The sequence below is a fragment of the Archocentrus centrarchus genome, chromosome 9 (assembly GCF_007364275.1).
Source record: "Archocentrus centrarchus isolate MPI-CPG fArcCen1 chromosome 9, fArcCen1, whole genome shotgun sequence".
NCBI lineage: Eukaryota > Metazoa > Chordata > Actinopteri > Cichliformes > Cichlidae > Archocentrus > Archocentrus centrarchus.
In genome coordinates, this window is record NC_044354.1 from 1,575,779 (window position 1) to 1,595,261 (window position 19,483).

Sequence of the window (19,483 nt, forward strand, 5' to 3'; positions counted from 1 at the left end):
TTTTTACTTAGCTCAGAACGAATTAACCTTTATTTTTAACATTTACAAGGTTCCGTTTACTGTGCCAGTGAGCTATGACAATGTGAGCTTTAATCTGCGCCATAACACAAAACATCATAATCATCAATTATCCTTAATTGATTCAAGAAAACCGAACAAGCTGGGACTTTTTAAAAGCTTTGTTTTTATGTCTGGACACCATATTTCTACACAAGGCTGACCATCTGTTTCTAAAATGGCTGCTGTTACGATTATTTCTAACATATAACAAAAAAAAAATTACAGGATTTTTTTCATTCATTAGATGAGCAGCACACTGACTGCACGTGCGACCTGACAGGCTCGCGCGCTCCGGAACGACACACCTTCAGCTGCGGGAGCGCCTCGTCACCGAGTGCAGCTCCACATTTGCTTCCCTTGGATGTCAGCTGAGGGCGACAGAGGGAGGTGGTGTCCCCCCCACTCTCCCGGTTCTCAAGATTTCTCTCAGTTCACAATAAACTTTCATTTTGGAAAGTCGACACACACACACACACACACACACCGCTGTCCTGCATGGATTCCCCGGGAAAGCCGGACGAGACTTGACGCTTGTTCTTATGAAAACGCGCGAGGGGAAGACGGAAAGAAATATAGGAAGCGCACAGGTGGAGCGTCTTTTTATTACTATTACTTTTTTTTTTAATTTGCTGTTATCTTCTGGAAGGAGACTAAAAGAAGACGAGGCGAGACGATGGCACAAAGCAGCTTTTTCATTGTTGGTTGATCCCACATCGTTTTTGCTGTCTTGCACTTTTACTCTTCGCGCGACCCTTGAAGAAATACCTGGGATGGAAAAACTTCATCTGCCTCCTCCGGACTGTAGTAAAAACTCCCAAGAAAGAATGAAGTAACCACTATGGAGCCGGACAATGCCCCGTACTCCAAACTGAAAAGCACTGGAGTCGGGGGGTGAGTCCACATATTCAGAAGTTCATAAATGAGTACTTTTCTTTCTCAGTTTTCTGAGTTCAAGACGGATTTGTTCGTGTGTTCCCGAGTGTAGCCGAATAAATTAGCTTCCATTCGTGACAGATACTGATGGCTTGCAGCACAGATACAAATAATATGTTTTACAGTAGTTTGAAAGTCTTGTGACAGTATTTCTGGGGTTATCCAGATAAATGACTCGAACTTTTAAAGGTATCTGAGAAATCATGCAGAACAGGTGGTGTACTTAATGGCTTGCAGAGTTAAGCATGTGGAAACTATTTTCTCTGCTCTTCACACAGTTCAGTGTAATCTGCTGTACTGTTCTTGAAGTTATGCCTTTGCAGCTTGTATCTGAATGACCTGCCAAACGATCTGGGACTGATTTAAGGGAAATGTATGAGAGGAGGAGATACTCCTCCTCCTCCTCCTTTTCTCTCCTCCCTGCTGTGCATCTTACTCAGCTGGTTGGCCTAGCCACCACAATGGGAGGAGATGGCTTATAAAAGTCCAGATGTTGCGTCACATAAAATCTGCTGGACATATAGGAGAGTGGTCACAAGTGGCACATACACACGCTGCTGCTGTAGTGAGGTTACAGGGAAACCAGAAGGACCAAAACTTTCTAAAGCTTCAACCAGCTGTCAGTGTGCCTGTGGTTGACCAGTGGTTTTATGGCTCTTCGGAGGAGAACCACAAATGTAAGATTTCCTGCAAATGCTTTAATTATAGCACTTGTCACTGAGTGTGTGCCGCTTCAAGTGGCACTTGCACAACTTTCATCCTGATTCATCTGCTGCATTTAAAGCCAAATGATGTGACGTGTGAAAACCCAGTATTATCCTAGAGGTCGCTGAAATGCTCATTCAACACCATTAGAACATCTATATGAGTAATCGGCCCCTCTTTTATCACTTGTCTTGACTTATAAATGTCACTGAAAAATCAATGGTGTAAAATTTGCTGTGCGCTGCCTGATGCTGGATATTAAGTGGCACCGTTGGCCTGTGAAAATAGAATTGATCTAAATCTAGTTGCATGATTACACGGCCCTGTGTGGGTTCACAAAAGCAGCTTTTTCACTGCTGTTTTTTTAGATGCGACCCTTTTTAAAACCCACAGTCAAAAAGTGCTCAGCTAGGCTGAAGCTTTCCTCAGATAAAAGTTAGATGCTCGTGATAAAGCACAGCGCTGACATGTGAGACATATTTTTTCAAAGCATTTTGTCTCTTTCACTTGGAATTGTTGGTTTTAAGGTGATGCAGTGTTTTTTTTCCCAGTTTGTCAGAGGTGTCCTTATGGGAGCATTTACCCGCCTCTGCTGGGCAGTAGATTATCTGGTCAGGCAGCGAGATAAACCAGAGCTTGTTGTCTTGAAACAGATGTGAGATTGTTTGAACAGTGAAGGGCTGCTGATGGTGATGCTGCTGCTGCAGCACCTGAGATCACTGTGGCACATGGATCTACAGATTTAGTGTGTCGCTTTGCACCTTACATGCTGTAACTCAGACTGGTACTGTATCTTGCAATTTCTAATGAAATAAAAAAATAAAAGATAGAAATTTAGGGCTCAGGTGACCTTCGTTAGGAATTTATTATTTTTCTGACACTTGATTGAAACACACTTGAAAGCTGGAAGATTTCACACGCCTCTAAATCTGCCCTGTTTCCCTTTGTCTCTCTTTTTAGGAGAGTTGTGATTCTTTGGACTTTACTCTGTTGCACCTGCTCTCTAAGACTGGCACAAGCACAAGGTAAGAGACTTTAGAGCAAAGGTGGGTGAATGTTTGTTATCCTTTTCATTAAATACATTATTGAGCATGTGGGAAAACCAATGGGAAGAAGGAAATTTAAATAAACGTGCAGTCTGCTGTCTACTGTACATAAACGCTGATTCACTGTGTTTACTCTTCCCTGGAAACCATATTAAGCTGTGGTTGAATGTGAGACAGTCACATCTAATACACAGTCATAGAGGCAGGAGGCTGAGGTCCTTAAAACCTGCTGAATTTTCCAAAGCACTTTAGTAGAAGTTCAGTTTCTGAAGTACTAACTTAAATGTCTCACATAAAACAGGTCTTTTTATAATAATATGTGCATTCGGATGTTTCAGACATTTTTTTTCTTGAACTTGCAAACCTCACGCCCCTTCATTGATAACTTAATTAAGGTGTCACATGACCTATCAGCCACACTTTGCAAAGTCTCGTCTGCTTTAAGTACACACTTCCACATTCTGGCTCACACTCAGCCGGGCATTGATGTCTGCTGCAGTCAGCTTGCTGTTATACATCTGAGAGGCCATTATCAGCATGTTGTCTCCTTCTGCTGTCAATCAAAATCTGCCAGATCTTTATTCGATCGGCGCTCTTCCCAGTTTATAGATGTCGTTTGATAGTGTAAGCCATTGATAACAGTTTCCGCCAATTTTGTCTGTAACTGTGCCTGCGTCGGATGATATTTTCTTCCTGTGATGACAGAGCGTCTAGAGACCTAGATTTTTATGTGTGAGAATGTGTTAATTTGCACTCTGTCGGATCCCACCGAGGCACAAATCTGTGCTCGCAAAAGGCTAAAATAGAAAAATAGTTTTGCCGGTCCATAAACCTGCAGACTGTTTGGATCATTTGCAAGAAGATGTTTTCTACTCAAATAGATCACATGGAGTAGTCATGCATATGGAAAATGACTATGCATGTTTGGATGCTGTTGGCTGTGCTGCACAATCCAGATTTTGTTATACCACATCTTTTAGTCTGTGTTGTTTAGAGTTCTACTACGTGAGCTGCTGCTTCTACATGTTGACATCAAACACCAGAAGAAATCTTCCTGCAACTAACGGCCCACACAGTTTTTCAGAAGGGTTCCCGATTGAGGTCAGCCGCAGTGCTGTAATCCCAGAGTAGATGTGGGAGCTCATTATGTATGTGTTGATGTAATACCAACCATCTTCGAGATGGCAGCTCATCTGTCAGTGGCAGACACTGAAGCAGCAAACCCCCGGGGTTACTGACTGAGTCCACACATCTACCTCTGTCATGAAGTCGCTTAGACAAGAAGCAAACATTTTAAATAATAATCATGATAGTAAATAGGAAGGCATACATTCGTGGGGCTGAAGTCTGCTTGCTAGTCCCCCCACCCCCGGTTGCTCTCTGGGTGCTTTCTAGCTGCCCCCTCCTCCACTTGTTGTGCTGTGTATGCTACACACTGCATGATGGATGACTGAATTTCACTGCATGTATATGTATGTGACAAATAAAGTTCTTCTTCTTGTTCTGTTAGTTAAGCCATTAGTAATATACACCATGTGTTGAGCCAAAAGGCGGTAATTCTTTCTATGTCAGTTGAGAAACTTAGTGAAAACAAAGATCTTCTTGTGCTTGAAGTTCTTGAAAACCTTAATTTTCAGCTCGTATGGACAAAGGACCGATGATCTAATGCCTTAACGAGGCACCCATCATCTTTCTGACCATTCACACACAAATTATTTCTCCTCCTGCAGTATTGTTTAGAATTTAATCAAACTTGCACAAATGATCACCTCATGGGTATTTTCCCCCCAAATCCTGCTCAGGGTCATGGCAACGGTCATGTTTGTCTTTTTACGGGTATTTTTCCATTTTCACAAGCATCACTGCTCCTCTTAGAAAGCATCAGATTTCAGTGAAAATTGCACAAAAATAATCATCTAATGGTATTCACCAAAAACTGTGCTCAAGGTCATGATCATGTGCGTCATTTTATGGGCAATGACTCGTGAATTGTGATTGATAGTGTCATAGTAGCTCATCCAGCTCACAATTGACCTGGTTCTTCAAACACAGGTTGTGGTTGGATTTTTTTTTTCTTTCTAGTCGTCCTACAAGGTGTGATCAAAATGTTCTGAGAACTACCTCACCAGATTTGTATTTGGCACTTCTCACATCCAGACTCATCTACTCTTGCACCCCTGTTTTCATCACCTTTGCATTGTTTAGCCATGGACAGCTAGCCGGCTGGGGGGGGGGGGGGGGTTTCTGCGTGTTCTCTCTGGGTACTCCGGCTTCTTCCCAGAGTTCAAAGTCATGTGTGGGTCTGCTTAATTGGCAAGTTTAAATTGTCCGTAGGTGTGAATGTGAGTGTGAAAAGTTGTCTCTGTTTGCCTTGGCTCTGCAATAGCCTGGCGACCTCTCCAGGGTCTAGTGTACCCTACCTTTAACCCCATGACCGCTGGGTTAGGCTCCAGCCCTCCTGTGACCCCGAATAGGACAAGTAGAAGAAAATGGATGGATGAATGCTATGTTTACATCTCTAAGTGGAAATCCGGCTATGTTCTGTTGTACATGAGGCTTTGTGATAAGCACTGTATCTCCTCCAGTGTGTCCAAATGGCAACCCCCCAGCTCGACTGTTATTTTTGGAAAATGGACAAACTTCCAGGAAGGATCTGGAGAGTGGTCGAGGAGTTGAGTAAACATTGTTTGCGTCACCAAGAAACATTTTCAGTGTGCTTTGAGCCGACACCAGATGGTACGCTGGCATGTGTCACAATTAAGACCGTTTCCTATAAATGCTCTCCCTCAGGTGCCTCAGGATGTTACTGTAGAACTCCCTGTTGACACGCTTACCCCGAAGAAAGAATTTACTGCGGATAAACTCATAAATGTTGAAAAAAAATGCAGAACATTTTTTCCGGTCTCACTCTCCATATGACACGCTGCCTTCGGGCTTGGAAACTAAGAAGTCTTCGATGGAAATCTGCTCAGTTGTAGCTGGAGACCCTCTCATCACCAGCGATGGTGGCAGGTCAGTTGGTGTTTGCTGTCTGAGCAGGTTTTAGGTCTGTGGTGTAATCGCACAGCAATGGTGGAAACCTTCAGAACATGCCAGAGAAGAAGACCTTGAATGGTCAAACTGAAATAAGGATTTTTACGGCCCTGTTCTCAGAACTTTTTGATCACATCTCATAAATGTAAAGAGCCACGGTTTGTTACTCAGCAGCTGTGCTTTTCTTGATTGCATCTGTAAAGTATACATCTCTATAGTCTTTGTCTCTGCAAGAATATTTCTGCTGTGAAGCTGCTGCAGAAAATACTGAGTCTACATTAGCTGCATACTAATAGTGGAAATGTATTAATCTTCCCCTGCTTTCTGTGAAAAGTTTTTGTTGTCAGATACACTTGTACTTTAGCTGTGCTTGTCTCCAGGATGTGTCAGACTCAGCTCTCAGTTATTATTTTTTTTCAGCTCATCAGGAGGCCACAAAAAGCCAGAGGCAGCCCGCCTACCCGCTTAGATTTAAATATGCAGCGTAAGCCCTGAAAGTACATCACACAATGAAAGAACAATTTTGCTTTCCTCATACCGTATTAACAATTCAAATCAGTTCTATATAAGAAATCTGACTGAAGAAGGCCTTTGTTCTTGTTTCAGTTACTGTTTGATGTGTCTTTTCCATGTGTGAATTTTTCAATCGAGCTGACCTCCCGCTGCCTGCACACACTGAGCTGGGTTTCCTGCCTCCTAGCAGGACTTGTGTCTATACTTGTTTTTCTTCTGCTGAGCCACGATTTATCACTTAGTGATTTATATTCCAGTCTTGCCCACATTTGTTTGTATTGTTTCAGAAAAGAATGGATATTTAAAATTTATATGTGAGCTTTTTGTCTGAGAAGATGGGAAATGTAAAGAGAAGATTAAAACTCTATATTTAGCGTATGAGATCATGAATTCTTTAGTTTCCAGTCCTGCTGATTTAACTAGAAAAGAGGCTTTGATTAGAATCACTGATTACCCAAATCAGTTGGCTAATAATAGAAAAATAATATAATGAACATTTCAGGTTTTTTGAGCAGTTCAGTCTACTGTACTGCTGTAGTCAAAAGAAGAACCTAATCCATTAAGTCAGACACAGCATGAAATGCATGAGCTGGGATTGAGGTGGGATCCTTGAAGATGTGCAGTGACCGTAGGAGGGCTAAAGCAGTTTAAAAAGCCCACCTCATGTGAGATTTGCCAATTTAATACATAGACGGGTGTCAGCTGAGCCGTGATGTGGGCTGGTATCGAGATCCAAATCAGCTGAATTTTATTCATCACACGCCGATTTATACTGTAGGGTAAAGACCCTGAAATATGAGGGAGAGGTGCAGTGATCAGATGATCTTATGTGAGCAAGCAGTTAGCGATGATGGGGAGGAAGCGCTGTGGGCCCGCCCTGACTTCTTGGCCTGCCTGAACGAATGCTTTGCTTCATGTTTGACTCATGAAATAAGAAGAGCAGTAAATGATGCAATGATCGTGAGTGCTGTGCCCACATTGGAAAAAAAACAAACAATTTTCTAATAATTAAAATTTTAAAATTTTGATGCTGTTGCTTTAATGGGTGTTGGTTTGTGGGTTGAGACCAACAATGTTATTAAATGCATAATATTTTTTATGTTTATATTCTTTGTTTCTGTTTAGATTTTGGTGTAATATGGGTTATAATGGTGCAGATTTACTAAAATAATGTGTTGCATTTCTTATACTAACCTTTTTCTGTGTGTATATTCTAATAGGTGGTCACCAGAGAAATGGGATACTCCCAAGTTTCACAAGAGTACATTTAATGTAAAGAATTCTCTAGAAAAAAGCCGACTGTTTCTTGCTACGATGAAATGCGGATTTAATTCAACTTTAGCACAAAGGTGTGGATCCAGTAAGGAGGAATATACAGAATACACAGCGCTGTAATGCGTCACTGTTACCTGCATTTTCCTCCCTTGAGAAACAAGTAGCAATTAAAACCCACAGAAAACACAACACTGTGTTTTCATGAGCTTTGGGGCCTTGTCAGAGTGATCATCTTTAATCAGCACACATTACCAGATAAAGCGAGATAGAATTTCTGTTTCTAATGCTCCTCTTTAAAAACCCACCACTTTCCTTTCCAGGGACTCGTTCAGCCTCCTTCCGCTGAAATTGTTCCAATTAAGACTGATGTAACGATCACACAATTTCCAGCAATCCCCAAAAGCAAATGCGGAAGTGTGACCGTATATTGGAAATTTTATGCAGCCTTTTAAAAATTGCTTTTGCCGCAGGTTTTTCATTAGTCTAATTTTAAACTTATGAATTCCCATTATGGTATCGTATCTTATTAAATGATAATTTATATTACTGCACTTTTGTTTTTACTTGGATGCAGATTGCATTTGAGTAAGATGTTAATAATCAGACTCTTGTGCGAACTGATACAGTATCTTTTAATTAGCTTGTTAAGTGCCAACAAAATGAAATGCATTATGCTTTTTTTTGCATTTTAATTTTAAAAGTAATATATTGCCTGCATTTTCCTTTATTTGTTGGGGGATTAGCTATCCACTAAAGGCATTTTTTTTTCTCTTGTTTCCCTAAAGATGTAGATGTCTTGCAGCAGCTTGGGCTTTCTGGGCGCAGGGCCGGCAGCTCTTCATCTTTAGGCTCTCGATCCATCTATAATGGCATCATCCCCTTCAAGTCAGGCGTTATCCTCACTGAGAGGGCACGTATCCAGGCACCTCTGCGCACTGTTATACCCGCTTCTTACAACACCACCAATCTCTCCCTCATCCTCAGCCTGTCTGTTCATCGCATCAACAGCGCTTTTCTTTTCTCGGCTCTGTCCAAGAAAAGAAAAGTTCAGCTCGGAGTGCAGTTTGTACCAGGGAAGGTCCTTGTACACGTAGGGCAGAAGAGCGCTGTAAGTTTTGACTATGATATCTATGATGGCCAGTGGCACAGTCTGGCTTTGGATATTCGAGGCCAACAAGTGTTCTTACACACATCCTGTGGGAAGAAAAACATACATGCAGATTTGCATTCTAAAAAACAGGATACTCTGGATCCAGAGGGCTCCTTCCTGCTGGGCAAAATGGACCACAACTCTGTGCCATTTGAAGGTGCCATCTGTCAGTTTGACATTTATCCCTCAGCTGAGGCAGCTCATAACTATTGTGATTACATTAAGAAACAATGCAGAGAAGCTGACACTTATCGGCCTGTGTTTCCACCCCTCCTACCTCTATTTTCCATAGACCCAAACATTGCTGTCACTCACATAACTCCTCTGTCTTTGACAGAGATTTCCAAAAAGGCTCTGACACCTACTTTGGCCTTTACCGAGGAAAACATCAGGACTACAGTTCTTCCTTCAACCGACTCAGTGATGCTGAACAAAACATCTGTGTATCAGGCTGTGAGCGCTCCCAAACCCAGTGCTGTGTCTGTTTCTCCACCAGTTCATCCAGGGCTTGAAAGCCCATCTAAATTTCCAGCTCAAGCTGTTACTACACCTCCTGGGATCTACATGACTCCACCGAACCCAAAACCAACCTCACACACCATAAAAAACACAAAGCCAGTGGATACTAACTCACCGCAACCTTCTGGGAAACGTATGCATTTACCTGTTTTCACCAGATCATCAGAGATGAAGCCAGATCGCCAAACCACAGCTGCTTCGACACAGGGGTCTCCTTCAAACGCCTACTTTCCCCATGAAAAGCAGCAAACCACAGTAGCTCCAAAGAAACCTGAGCCAAAGGTGACCATTGTGCTGGATGTCAAGCCCACCTCGCTCATTCCAGTCACTCCAGCTGCAACAGATGCCTTTCAGACATTTGACCTGGAACCGACCCAATTCTCTGTGCTCGCTGGATTACCTGGACTAAAGGGAGAACCGGGCCCACCGGTGAGTGTGTCAGCTCTAAACAAACAAGCCTTTTGCTGAAATCCGTGACTGAGTTCATGCTTCTTTGTTGCTGTATTAAAATAACTGTAAAATGATTAGATGGGTATATGAGTACAATGCTGGTGTTGCTGAAATCCATGATTTTGAATTGTGGTACAGCTTTAAGTTTTGACTTTGTATTGTTACAGTCTGGCCTAGTCTGTTACACACACTGTTTAACAGGCTGTTGTTTAAATGACGGCCTGTTTGCTGGTTCACTCTGTGATCTCCAGGTACTGGTGCTGCTTTATTGTGTGGTTTTGTGAAGTTGGCAGTCACCCAACATTGCGTGTTACTGTTCTGATTGTAGCAGTGTTGGTTGTGTTAATGACGGGGAGTTTTTAAAAAGCCGTTAAATCATTTTATATCACGGCTTTGATAAAGTGCTTGGAACCAGCGTTAATAATTTTTAAATCACATTTTCACTTTAGCAGCCGTGGTGGAAACAGTCAGGTTCATAGCCAGTTAGTGTTTGTCTTGGTGGAAAGGCTTGCAGTGAGGTGTTAGATTCCTCTGGGAGGGAGTGTGACTGCTCAGAGAATAAATACTTTTAAAGCAAGGTCGAAGGTAAAAAGGGATGAAGAACTTGTGCACAGTTAACTGTTGACTATTTCAATGCCATATAATATTAATGGATTGCAAGAAATACTAAAGAAATACTACTAAATGCGCATACTAAAATCTGTAATTGTTTATAATTGTTTAAAAATATGAATGTAATTGGTTTAGCCTTGTCAGAGCAACACAATGCATGTGAGGAGTTCAGTTATGGTGATGGTACTTCGACTGCTACTCACAGACATGTAAACTGTCGTCTTATTAACAGAAACTTGAACCTAGAAGTATTTCATCTCAGCGTGCTGACTGTGGAAAAGGTTACCTCCCCAGGGGTTTGTGTTGTATTTCTTGCTAATTATGTTGTCTGAACAGATTGCTGAGTTGGGTTTATAGTTCTTATTTGCCATTTAAATTAAAAACATTTTGATCTCACTCTACTGGGATACAGCTGATGTAAGTGGGCTGTTTGCAAGAGTTTCACAAGATTTGTTTTTAAAGTGGTTTTGATCAAATAAAATGTACAAATATACAAATGAATCTAAGCTCTGCTTTAAGAGAGGATAGAAGTGATGACGAGATAATAAAAGGTCTTCATTGGAGGACCAGAGTCTGTTTGATCCTCTGAGCTTTAGATGCTTATTGTGAATTAGAGAGGCATCCCTGTATTACAGAAAATCATAGATAATACTGAGAATACCAATGTTATTGTAAGATTCAGTGTTTCAGTTAGCTTTAGTCATCACTACTGTTCAGTACTGATGTATACAAGAGTATCAGAAAGGATGTAGTATTCTTAGTGGCAAATACTCATATATACATATGTATATGAAGAGTTCAGATGCAAAAGCCGCTAAATGCTACCTCCATCAAAAATGAGATAATGATATTTATAGAATCCTTTCCACACATACTATACACCAATCAAATCATTTTGTGTCATAACCCACTAAATACCGTCTCCGCCGAGCCTGAATTACCCGTGTGTTGTTAAAAGCCTTTAAACGCCACTTCCCGTTGCCCGCAAAGCCTCTACATCCCCAGAACCAATCAGAACGCAAGATTGAATCACTTCTTTTAAAAGAAACGTGTCCAGGTGGATTTAGAGGGTTTTGATTTTCTGAACATTGAAGAAGCGCTACTTTACAGCTTTGTTGTATTCAGGAACAAGATTCAATTCAATTCAGTTCAATTCAGTTTTATTTATATAGCGCCAAATCACAACAGTCGCCTCAAGGCGCTTTGGATTGTGGGTAAAGACCCTACAATAATACAGAGAAAAAAAAAAGATCTTCTATCTTGTCACTGTTTAGAGATAAAATTGTTGAAAGAATTAAAAAAAAAATCTCCTGATTAATAATCTCTAGTAAAAGTAGGATTCAACCCGCAAATAGTTTTGTGCCAGTGATAAAGTTAGCCAGAGATGTTTGAAGTCCGTGCATCCATCCTTCCGTCTGTCCGCCCATCCATCCGTCCGTCCGCCTGTCTGTCCGTCCATCTGTCTGTCCGTCCATCTGTCCATCAGTGCCTGAATCAGTGATTGAAAACAAAATTAAAAAGTTGTGCAAATGAAATTAATCAGCTAATGAAAGCAAAGGATAAGAGACTCTGGTCTCCTGGCTGGAAAACTGTTGACTTACCTCATCCACACCCCTCCAACCTAAATATGTGGGCTTTGTCTTTCTGTAAAATAGAACAGTTATCATTGGATGTCTGCTGTTGCCACACCAAGGCACTGATTCCAAGGGGGAGCTTGGGTTTAACTCTGGGATGCCAGAACTATCTGATGCCCTGGGAGCACATTAAGAATTGCTATCAATTAATATTCTATTTAAATGATGAAATATCAAAGACAGTGATTAATTTTAAAAATCTGCACTGCCAGCAGCAATCTCTCTCTCCTGAGTGGCACAGAATGCGAGGGTGGCTGGGGGAGTAAATGATATACACTGCTCCCAGTGCTGACAAAGAGATAAACGATTTAGCTTAATTGAGGAACATATGATCACAATTAGGGAACATGAGTGAGTGGGTGTTAGCTCAGCAATGTAAAAGCTAAGTCATAATATTTGTCTGCTAAGGCCCTGTGAGGAGGTTGGAGACATAATGTAATATTTGAATAGATTGATTCTGTGTTGTTTTTTTAAACACATGGTTCTTGGACAATGTTGACAGCACTTTTAAGACTACATCTGCTAAAGTTGACAAATGTTATAGGATGTCATTTTGTGTCCAAAAGGTCAAATCGGTGCTGATTATTTAGCCCTTCTGTGCCGCCGGAGTGTGAAGCATCCATGTTTCTGAGTTTTTAGCTTCTTTGCGACAGCATTTATTTAGCTTGCTTTTCTACCTTAGTCATGTTTTTTGGCAGACTGAATTAATGTGATCCTTTTTTTTTTGTTTGTTTGTTTTAATCAAATTCTGTTCTTCCTGGATGTAAACTGCAGTTGGACTGGTTAGTGGAGCCGGCGGCAGCTGCAGCTCAGACAACTTATCACGTGCGGACAGCCTGATGGTTGCAATCTAAAGAATCTAAAAGTTGTTGAAAGACTTTTGGATTTTCAGAGTGTAAGGGGGTTGAAATAGTATAATTATAGCTTGTGGTCTTGGCTGAGACAGACCAAAGTGCTCCATACATCTGACATTATTACAGTAGCCCAATTTCAGCAGGACTGCCGCAGGCTGTTTTAGGCCCATTTTCCCTTTCCCCTTTAAACTGCTTGAGGTATAAGAAAATAAGTAACAATGCCAACATTTCAAGCAAACTCAGGTTCCTCAGGTTGACCCCTCATTAAGTTTGACCTTTCAGAGCTTTGTTAATCCATGTATGAAATTGTTTCAAAGCTAGCCGATGCTTATAATTAATGTGATCGGCTGTGGCTGGAACCAGTGCCGACCTCCCAACCGGTGCAGTGACTCAGACTTACAGTGTAGGCACTTTAGTGGTTTTGGGCTGAAATAACATTGGCTGCAGAGGGAGAGTGCTGCATTAGTTTCTAACAAGACATCCTCATGCCTGCCAGCATCTCGCTGACCGAGTGCTTTGCAACTTATGACTAACTTCACCGGGAGGTGGGGGGTGGGGGTGGGGGCGGATACAAGCTCAACATGTTTTTACTGATTGAATCTTGAGCTTCAATGCCTTATTAAATGATTTTGATTTACTCTGAACACTCCAAACTTGTCTTTTATTATTCAAGACTGTTCAAGACTCCATTTAAATGACAAAACAAAAGGCAGCAGCTCTTATTTCCTCCTTTGTATTTCATTCTTTCTCTGACAGCTTCTATCTTTTTCCTTTTAGGGCCTTCCAGGACTTCCAGGGTTGCCAGGAAAGCCAGGCAAGAGGGGTCCACGGGTGAGCGTGTCTCAGTCTATCCAACCAATGACAAGTTTAACTGCAATTACCCACAATTCTTCTTTCTTCCCCTTCAGCTCTTCCACTGTGCCTTTCACACTCTAATCTATATGATGGCCTAATTATACGGAGATAACACCACTAGCTGAACACTGATGTGGATGAGCTTTGGAGTATTTTGACTCGTTGGATCACATGACTCGTTTGCTTGCTTTGGCTCTGGGTTTGATCCAGCTGATCTTCTTTACTGCTGTTTTCAAGGTCCATTTGCAAATCTTTAGCGCAAACAAACATAATCTACAAATATGTGGGTTAAAACGTAATTGAGCACATTATGCAGATATTTAATAGACATGGAGAAAAATTAAAGTTACAGAACATTAACAGCACTGGTACTTGAATCAGGCACGGGTCCTAAGTTAACATCGGTGAATACTTGTAGTGTGTTCTGATGTATGAGTCCTCTGGTGCCAAGTCTTTAATTTGTGGGCTCAGTGTAGGTCAACAGTTGATGGACGCAAATGGAGAAGTTGCAGATGTTGCTTCAAGCTCATGTTTTCAGAAGAAATTTAAGAAGAGAGGGAACACTGGGGCATGATTTGTCCTAAGGGATGATTTATTGTTATAATTTCTCTCAAAGGCATTGCCATTGATGGGTGTTTATGTAGGTTCTGCCCTGTAAACTACTTCTTCACCTCCCATGGATGAAATGAAAGAAGAAAGGTTTTCAGTGGTGGGATACTGCTCTTAGTTGCTCTTTTGCTGACCTGTCACTGAAGTGCGCCTGCAGAGCACTTTGTGTATGAGTGACCTGCTGCAGTCCGTGAGACTGCGCCCTGCGGTTGGGCCCCAGGGGTGGGTTGTGGAACCCAATCTCTTTAAACAAGGAAGAAAGAGGGCTTTGTCCCCATCTTATTAAAGGCATTTAAGACCCTGTCTGGAGCTCAGTAGCTCTCTCCAGTTGTACTCCATACCCTCTATAGAGTTCATTCATCATCAGGCTCTTTAGACTCAACTACAGGCCACACTGACTCAGATTGTGAGGGTGCAGTTTTTTTTAAAATTTTTTTTATTAGTTTATTTGACAGGGACAGTGTACATTAATTAACATTATAGTAAATGCACCAGAATTAGCCAAAAGGCTATTTTTCATCTGTTGTCCCTGGACAGATCTTAACATTGTCAACCTAAAAAGAGTAAGTATCTGGTTAGACACCATGTTTCTTGTTCTCGGCCCCACAAATTTAGAAACATGGTGTCTAACCAGATACTTACTCTGGATGGCATTACTTTGGCCTCCAGTAACACTGTGAGACATCTTGGAGTCATTTTTGACCAGGATATGTCCTTCAATGCACATATTAAACAAATATGTAGGACCGCTTTTTTGCATTTGCGCAATATTTCTAAAATTAGAAACATCCTTTCTCAGAGTGATGCTGAAAAGCTAATTAATGCATTTATTACTTCTAGGGTGGACTATTGTAATTCATTATTATCAGGCTGTCCTAAAAGCTCCCTGAAAAGCCTTCAGCTGATCCAAAATGCTGCAGCTAGAGTACTGACAGGGACTAGAAAGAGAGAGCAGATTTCTCCCATATTGGCTTCTCTTCATTGGCTCCCTGTTAAATCTAGAATAGAATTTAAAATTCTTCTCCTCACATACAAGGTCTTGAATAATCAGGCCCCATCTTATCTCAAAGACCTCATAGTACCATATCACCCCAATAGAGCACTTTGCTCTCAGACTGCTGGCTTACTTGTGGTTCCTAGGATACTTAAGAGTAGAATGGGAGGCAGAGCCTTCAGCTTTCAGGCGCCTCTTCTGTGGAACCAGCTTCCAGCTTGGATTCGGGAGACAGACACCCTCTCTATTTTTAAGATTAGGCTTAAAACTTTCCTTTATGATAAAGCTTATAGTTAGGGCTGGATCAGGTGACCCTGAACCATCCCTTAGTTATGCTGCTATAGGCCTAGTCTGCTGGGGGGTTCACATAATGCACTGTTTCTCATTCACCTTATTTACTTTGTTTATACTCCACTCTGCATTTAATCATTAATTGATATTAATCTCTGGCTCTCTTCCACAGCATGTCTTTCTCTCCCCTCAGCCCAACCGGTCGCGGCAGATGACTGCCCCTCCCTGAGCCTGGTTCTGCTGGAGGTTTCTTCCTGTTAAAAGGGAGTTTTTCCTTTCCACTGTCACCAAGTGCTGCTCATAGGGGGTCGTTTTGACTGTTGGGTTTTCTCTGTATTATTGTAGGGTCTTTACCCACAATACAAAGCGCCTTGAGGCGACAGTTTGTTGTGATTTGGTGCTATATAAATAAAATTGAATTGAATTGAATTGAAAAAACAACAATAAGAAGATTACAATGAACAGATATAAAAAAGCAATAAAACAGATTATCATTCTTCAAATCCTGTTGATAAAAACAGGATCCAAGTTAAATATAATACAGACAAAAAATTATACTTCATAATAACATAAAAACACAAGTGGCAACAGGGCTGGGTTGGGGGGAGACATTGTCCATAATCCTAATGCTGACATATCTGACATACCAGTTTTTTAGATGCTTTTTGAACAGAGTGTATGTGGTCAGTTCTCTGATGTTTTTCACTGTTTCTATGAGCCATCTGAATTTTCTTGGACAGTTTACATGATTAAAGGGGGGGAATACCAAACGACTACATGCATGAGCTGCAGAAAGCTAACAAGCAGACTCTGGCCGACAAATCCTTGGATTAAAAGTGACATTTGCTGTATTTTATATTTGCGGTTCATTTCCATATAATTCAAAACACAGTTGTTTTTTTGGCCCCAGTTCTTGTCCATTTGTCAAGAAAGTCATGTTGCAAATTTAAAGTAACAATGTTTATTAGAAAATTGAGTGAGTCAGGGTTGAACCAAGGCCAAATGTGACTGAGAAGCCTAGTGACTTTGTTCTGGTTGAATTCAAACTCACTAGAGCAAAGTCAAATTTAAACTAACGAAACTGTACACAGTGCACGGCTAAATTTGCAGAATTAAATTTAAAAAGTTAAATCACTAATTCAAGAGTCTAATCACTAATGCAGGAGATATTTGAAAAAAACTGAATGTAAGTGACTGTACATGAGGCTGTTCACTTATGGGACATTAAAGAAAATCATCTTACAGATTCTCAGTTTCTTGAGTTCAAAGAGCATCTCTGGTTTTTAGCAGATGATTATTTCATTTCACCTTCTCTCCTTTCTGTTCAAATATAAAACAAAGGTTCCAGGGAGACAAATATGTGAACGGTGCAGCGTTTCTAGGAAAGTGCAGGTCTTTTTGCCATCACAAACTTTTCAGCATGTGGAATATCGCAGCACTATTAAGGCTTTACCTCTCTGACATCGAGGTGTCATGTCTGACTGAGCAGACAGTCTCACCGCTGATACCACCTTAAAGCACCTCTTACACATGAGAACATCCACGTTCCCCGACACAGCCGTAAACCCAGCAGGGTGCCGGAGATCACCTGGCCCCGAAAGGGAGGCTTGAGAGAGGATCAAAGAGGGCTTTGTGCAAACAAACCACCCTGCCAGCGTATAATCAGCGTGCAGTGCCGGGTTATTGTGAAATTGAGAATATTCGCACAGTTGCTTGAAGAATGGTTGATGCTATCTGACACAAATTGGGTAGTCAGAAAATGGAAATGATTATGCAGGTTACATCTGTTTGTTTGTTTTTTTTTTTAACTCTTGAAATGCACCACGTGCAGTCATGAATAAACCGCCTCTTAAGGGTTAGATTAAATCTGGTGTTTTTCATGAGCACATTCGAGTTAAGCGACATTCTGAACAGTTTTTTGATTACTGAAAGGATCCCGAGCATGAACACAGAGACTGAGCGTATGCCAGTTTCACCTCAGGAGAACCCAGTTCTTGCTGCAGGCATGTTAAGTAAATGCAAACTCCTCACAGAAACCCCCAGCCAGTCAGCATTCGAAAGTAGAACCCTGTTTGACGGCTGCAAATAAAGGTGTTGGGGGCAGATTAGTCATTATAAAATGGATGTCAGGGTGCAGCTGCAGTTGAATTGATAGCCGTGCCACTGATCTTAGGGAAACAATTAGCACTTAGGTAGGACTCAAGCTCATAACTCAATAAAATTAATAAGCTAAGATCTTTTAATGTACATTATATTGCATAAGCATCATATAAAAGACAGTAATTCCATCCCTGTGCTCCAGAGAAGGCGTTAGCAGGTCTATTCTGGGTTAATGGTCTATAAAACTGTAGCGCTCCACGCACCACTCCTGTAAAAATCATTGGCCCACATCATAAACCTGGTCACAGCTCTGGCACATAGGTACCCTTCATCTGCAGGCCTCAGGTGTGTTTGCATGCCTCTATATCTTGTGTTCATTATCTTGTGGTTATTTGCTGGTGGTCTCCAAATGACTGCTTTGCAGGGCTCTTTTTAATAATTAATCATGTGACGATACACTGACAAAGTTCTGCTTTCTCCCCATTAATCTTTTCCCCATTGGGGTATCACCCAAGCAGCTTGTCATCATTATCAGTCCTTACCTTATGTACTGTGAGAATGCAATTTGTAATACTCTGTCCTGACCCCTCTTTTTCTCAGCTTCCCCTTCTTCCTTTGCTTCCTATCTGGAGGTAATGACTTCCATACGTTTTAATATTGAGCGAGTGAAAGGCAGAAGAGTCTGAATAGAAGAGGAGGAGGAAATCTGTAGATGAGCTCCTGTTAAGTGTCTCCATATGTCCAGCAGTAAGCGTCTGCTAGGGGAGAGGTCTGGCCAGTTTGAGGGGAACTGCCCGGGCTGTGGACTCCTTTCCACAGTGTGATGATACAGCACAGATAAATAACAGAGACAGAGACTGGCTGGATCACCCAACCGTACACTTGCACCTTTTGGCCGCGGTCTATTTTACTCAGAGTAATTCTATCCCTCACTTTCACCTCCAGCTTGGGGGGAAAACTGTGTCTCTTCACAACCCATGGAAAAGTCTTTACAACTCAAAGAACTGGTTGAAGTTACAGTAGCTTCCTGTTCAGGGCCATTTGAACATGTTTCAGTGCTTTCAACTTTGCTGGAGAAGATTTTCCATGCTCAGCATTTCATCCCCACTCTGTGCAAGAGTGCAGACGAACCAGAGACTCTTCCCTTGAAAGCCTCGGGAAATTGTGGCTTTAATTTTCCAAACATTCCCTTTTTGCAGACTGCTTGAATTTCTGATCAATTCAACTTGAAAAATAGAACTTGTCTCCTCATCCTCTATTTCTATACCTTCTCTGCTTTCTAGAGGGTGGCCCATTTGATAAAATATTTTGCAGATATGGCGCTTCATATTCCTACGGTTTGTGGCGCAAAGCGACCGAGCAATATGACGTGATGGATGAGTTGCTTTCACTTTGTGGGACCCCAGAAAACAGTGGAAAAGTGAGGAAAATCACATCCATATGTCATAAGGTGGACAGGCAGGCAGAGATGCAGCACATCTCAGAGGGTACCTATTCTCAAAGAGAGAGCACCTCAGGGCACTGCTGACCTGTCCCATAGCACACTGAGACTGTAAAGAGCTCAGCATGTCTGCACGTCTGTGAATACCACACATATTCTCCAGAGAATATCGGACCATATGACATAAGGTCTCAGAAGGATATAGCACTGTATCCCCGTTTTGCTTCTGTTTTAATGATTATCATGTGCGTCTTTGTTTTTAGGGTCCTCCTGGCCCCCATGGAAATCCCGGTCATCCCGGAGTGCCTGGAACGAAGGTACGGCGCTGATGATTCAACACTTTTGTTTCAGGAAGGATGTTTATGCAGATTCAGGATCTGGATCCCAAAAGTTAATGGACCACCAGACC

At 41.6% G+C, this 19,483-nt stretch overlaps 1 protein-coding gene across 1 annotated transcript in view; it reads left to right on the plus strand.

The window, feature by feature from the left end:
• The first annotated feature begins 593 nt into the window (after nucleotides 1–593).
• The window catches only part of col27a1b (collagen, type XXVII, alpha 1b), a 63,405-nt gene continuing 44,515 nt past the window's right edge, over nucleotides 594–19,483 (plus strand). The window contains exons 1-5 of the mRNA XM_030737281.1: nucleotides 594–951; nucleotides 2,659–2,723; nucleotides 8,351–9,663; nucleotides 13,562–13,615; nucleotides 19,338–19,391. Coding sequence (XP_030593141.1) covers nucleotides 899–951; nucleotides 2,659–2,723; nucleotides 8,351–9,663; nucleotides 13,562–13,615; nucleotides 19,338–19,391 — 1,539 coding nt within the window. The 5' untranslated portion in view covers nucleotides 594–898. The remainder of the gene's footprint in view (nucleotides 952–2,658; nucleotides 2,724–8,350; nucleotides 9,664–13,561; nucleotides 13,616–19,337; nucleotides 19,392–19,483) is intronic.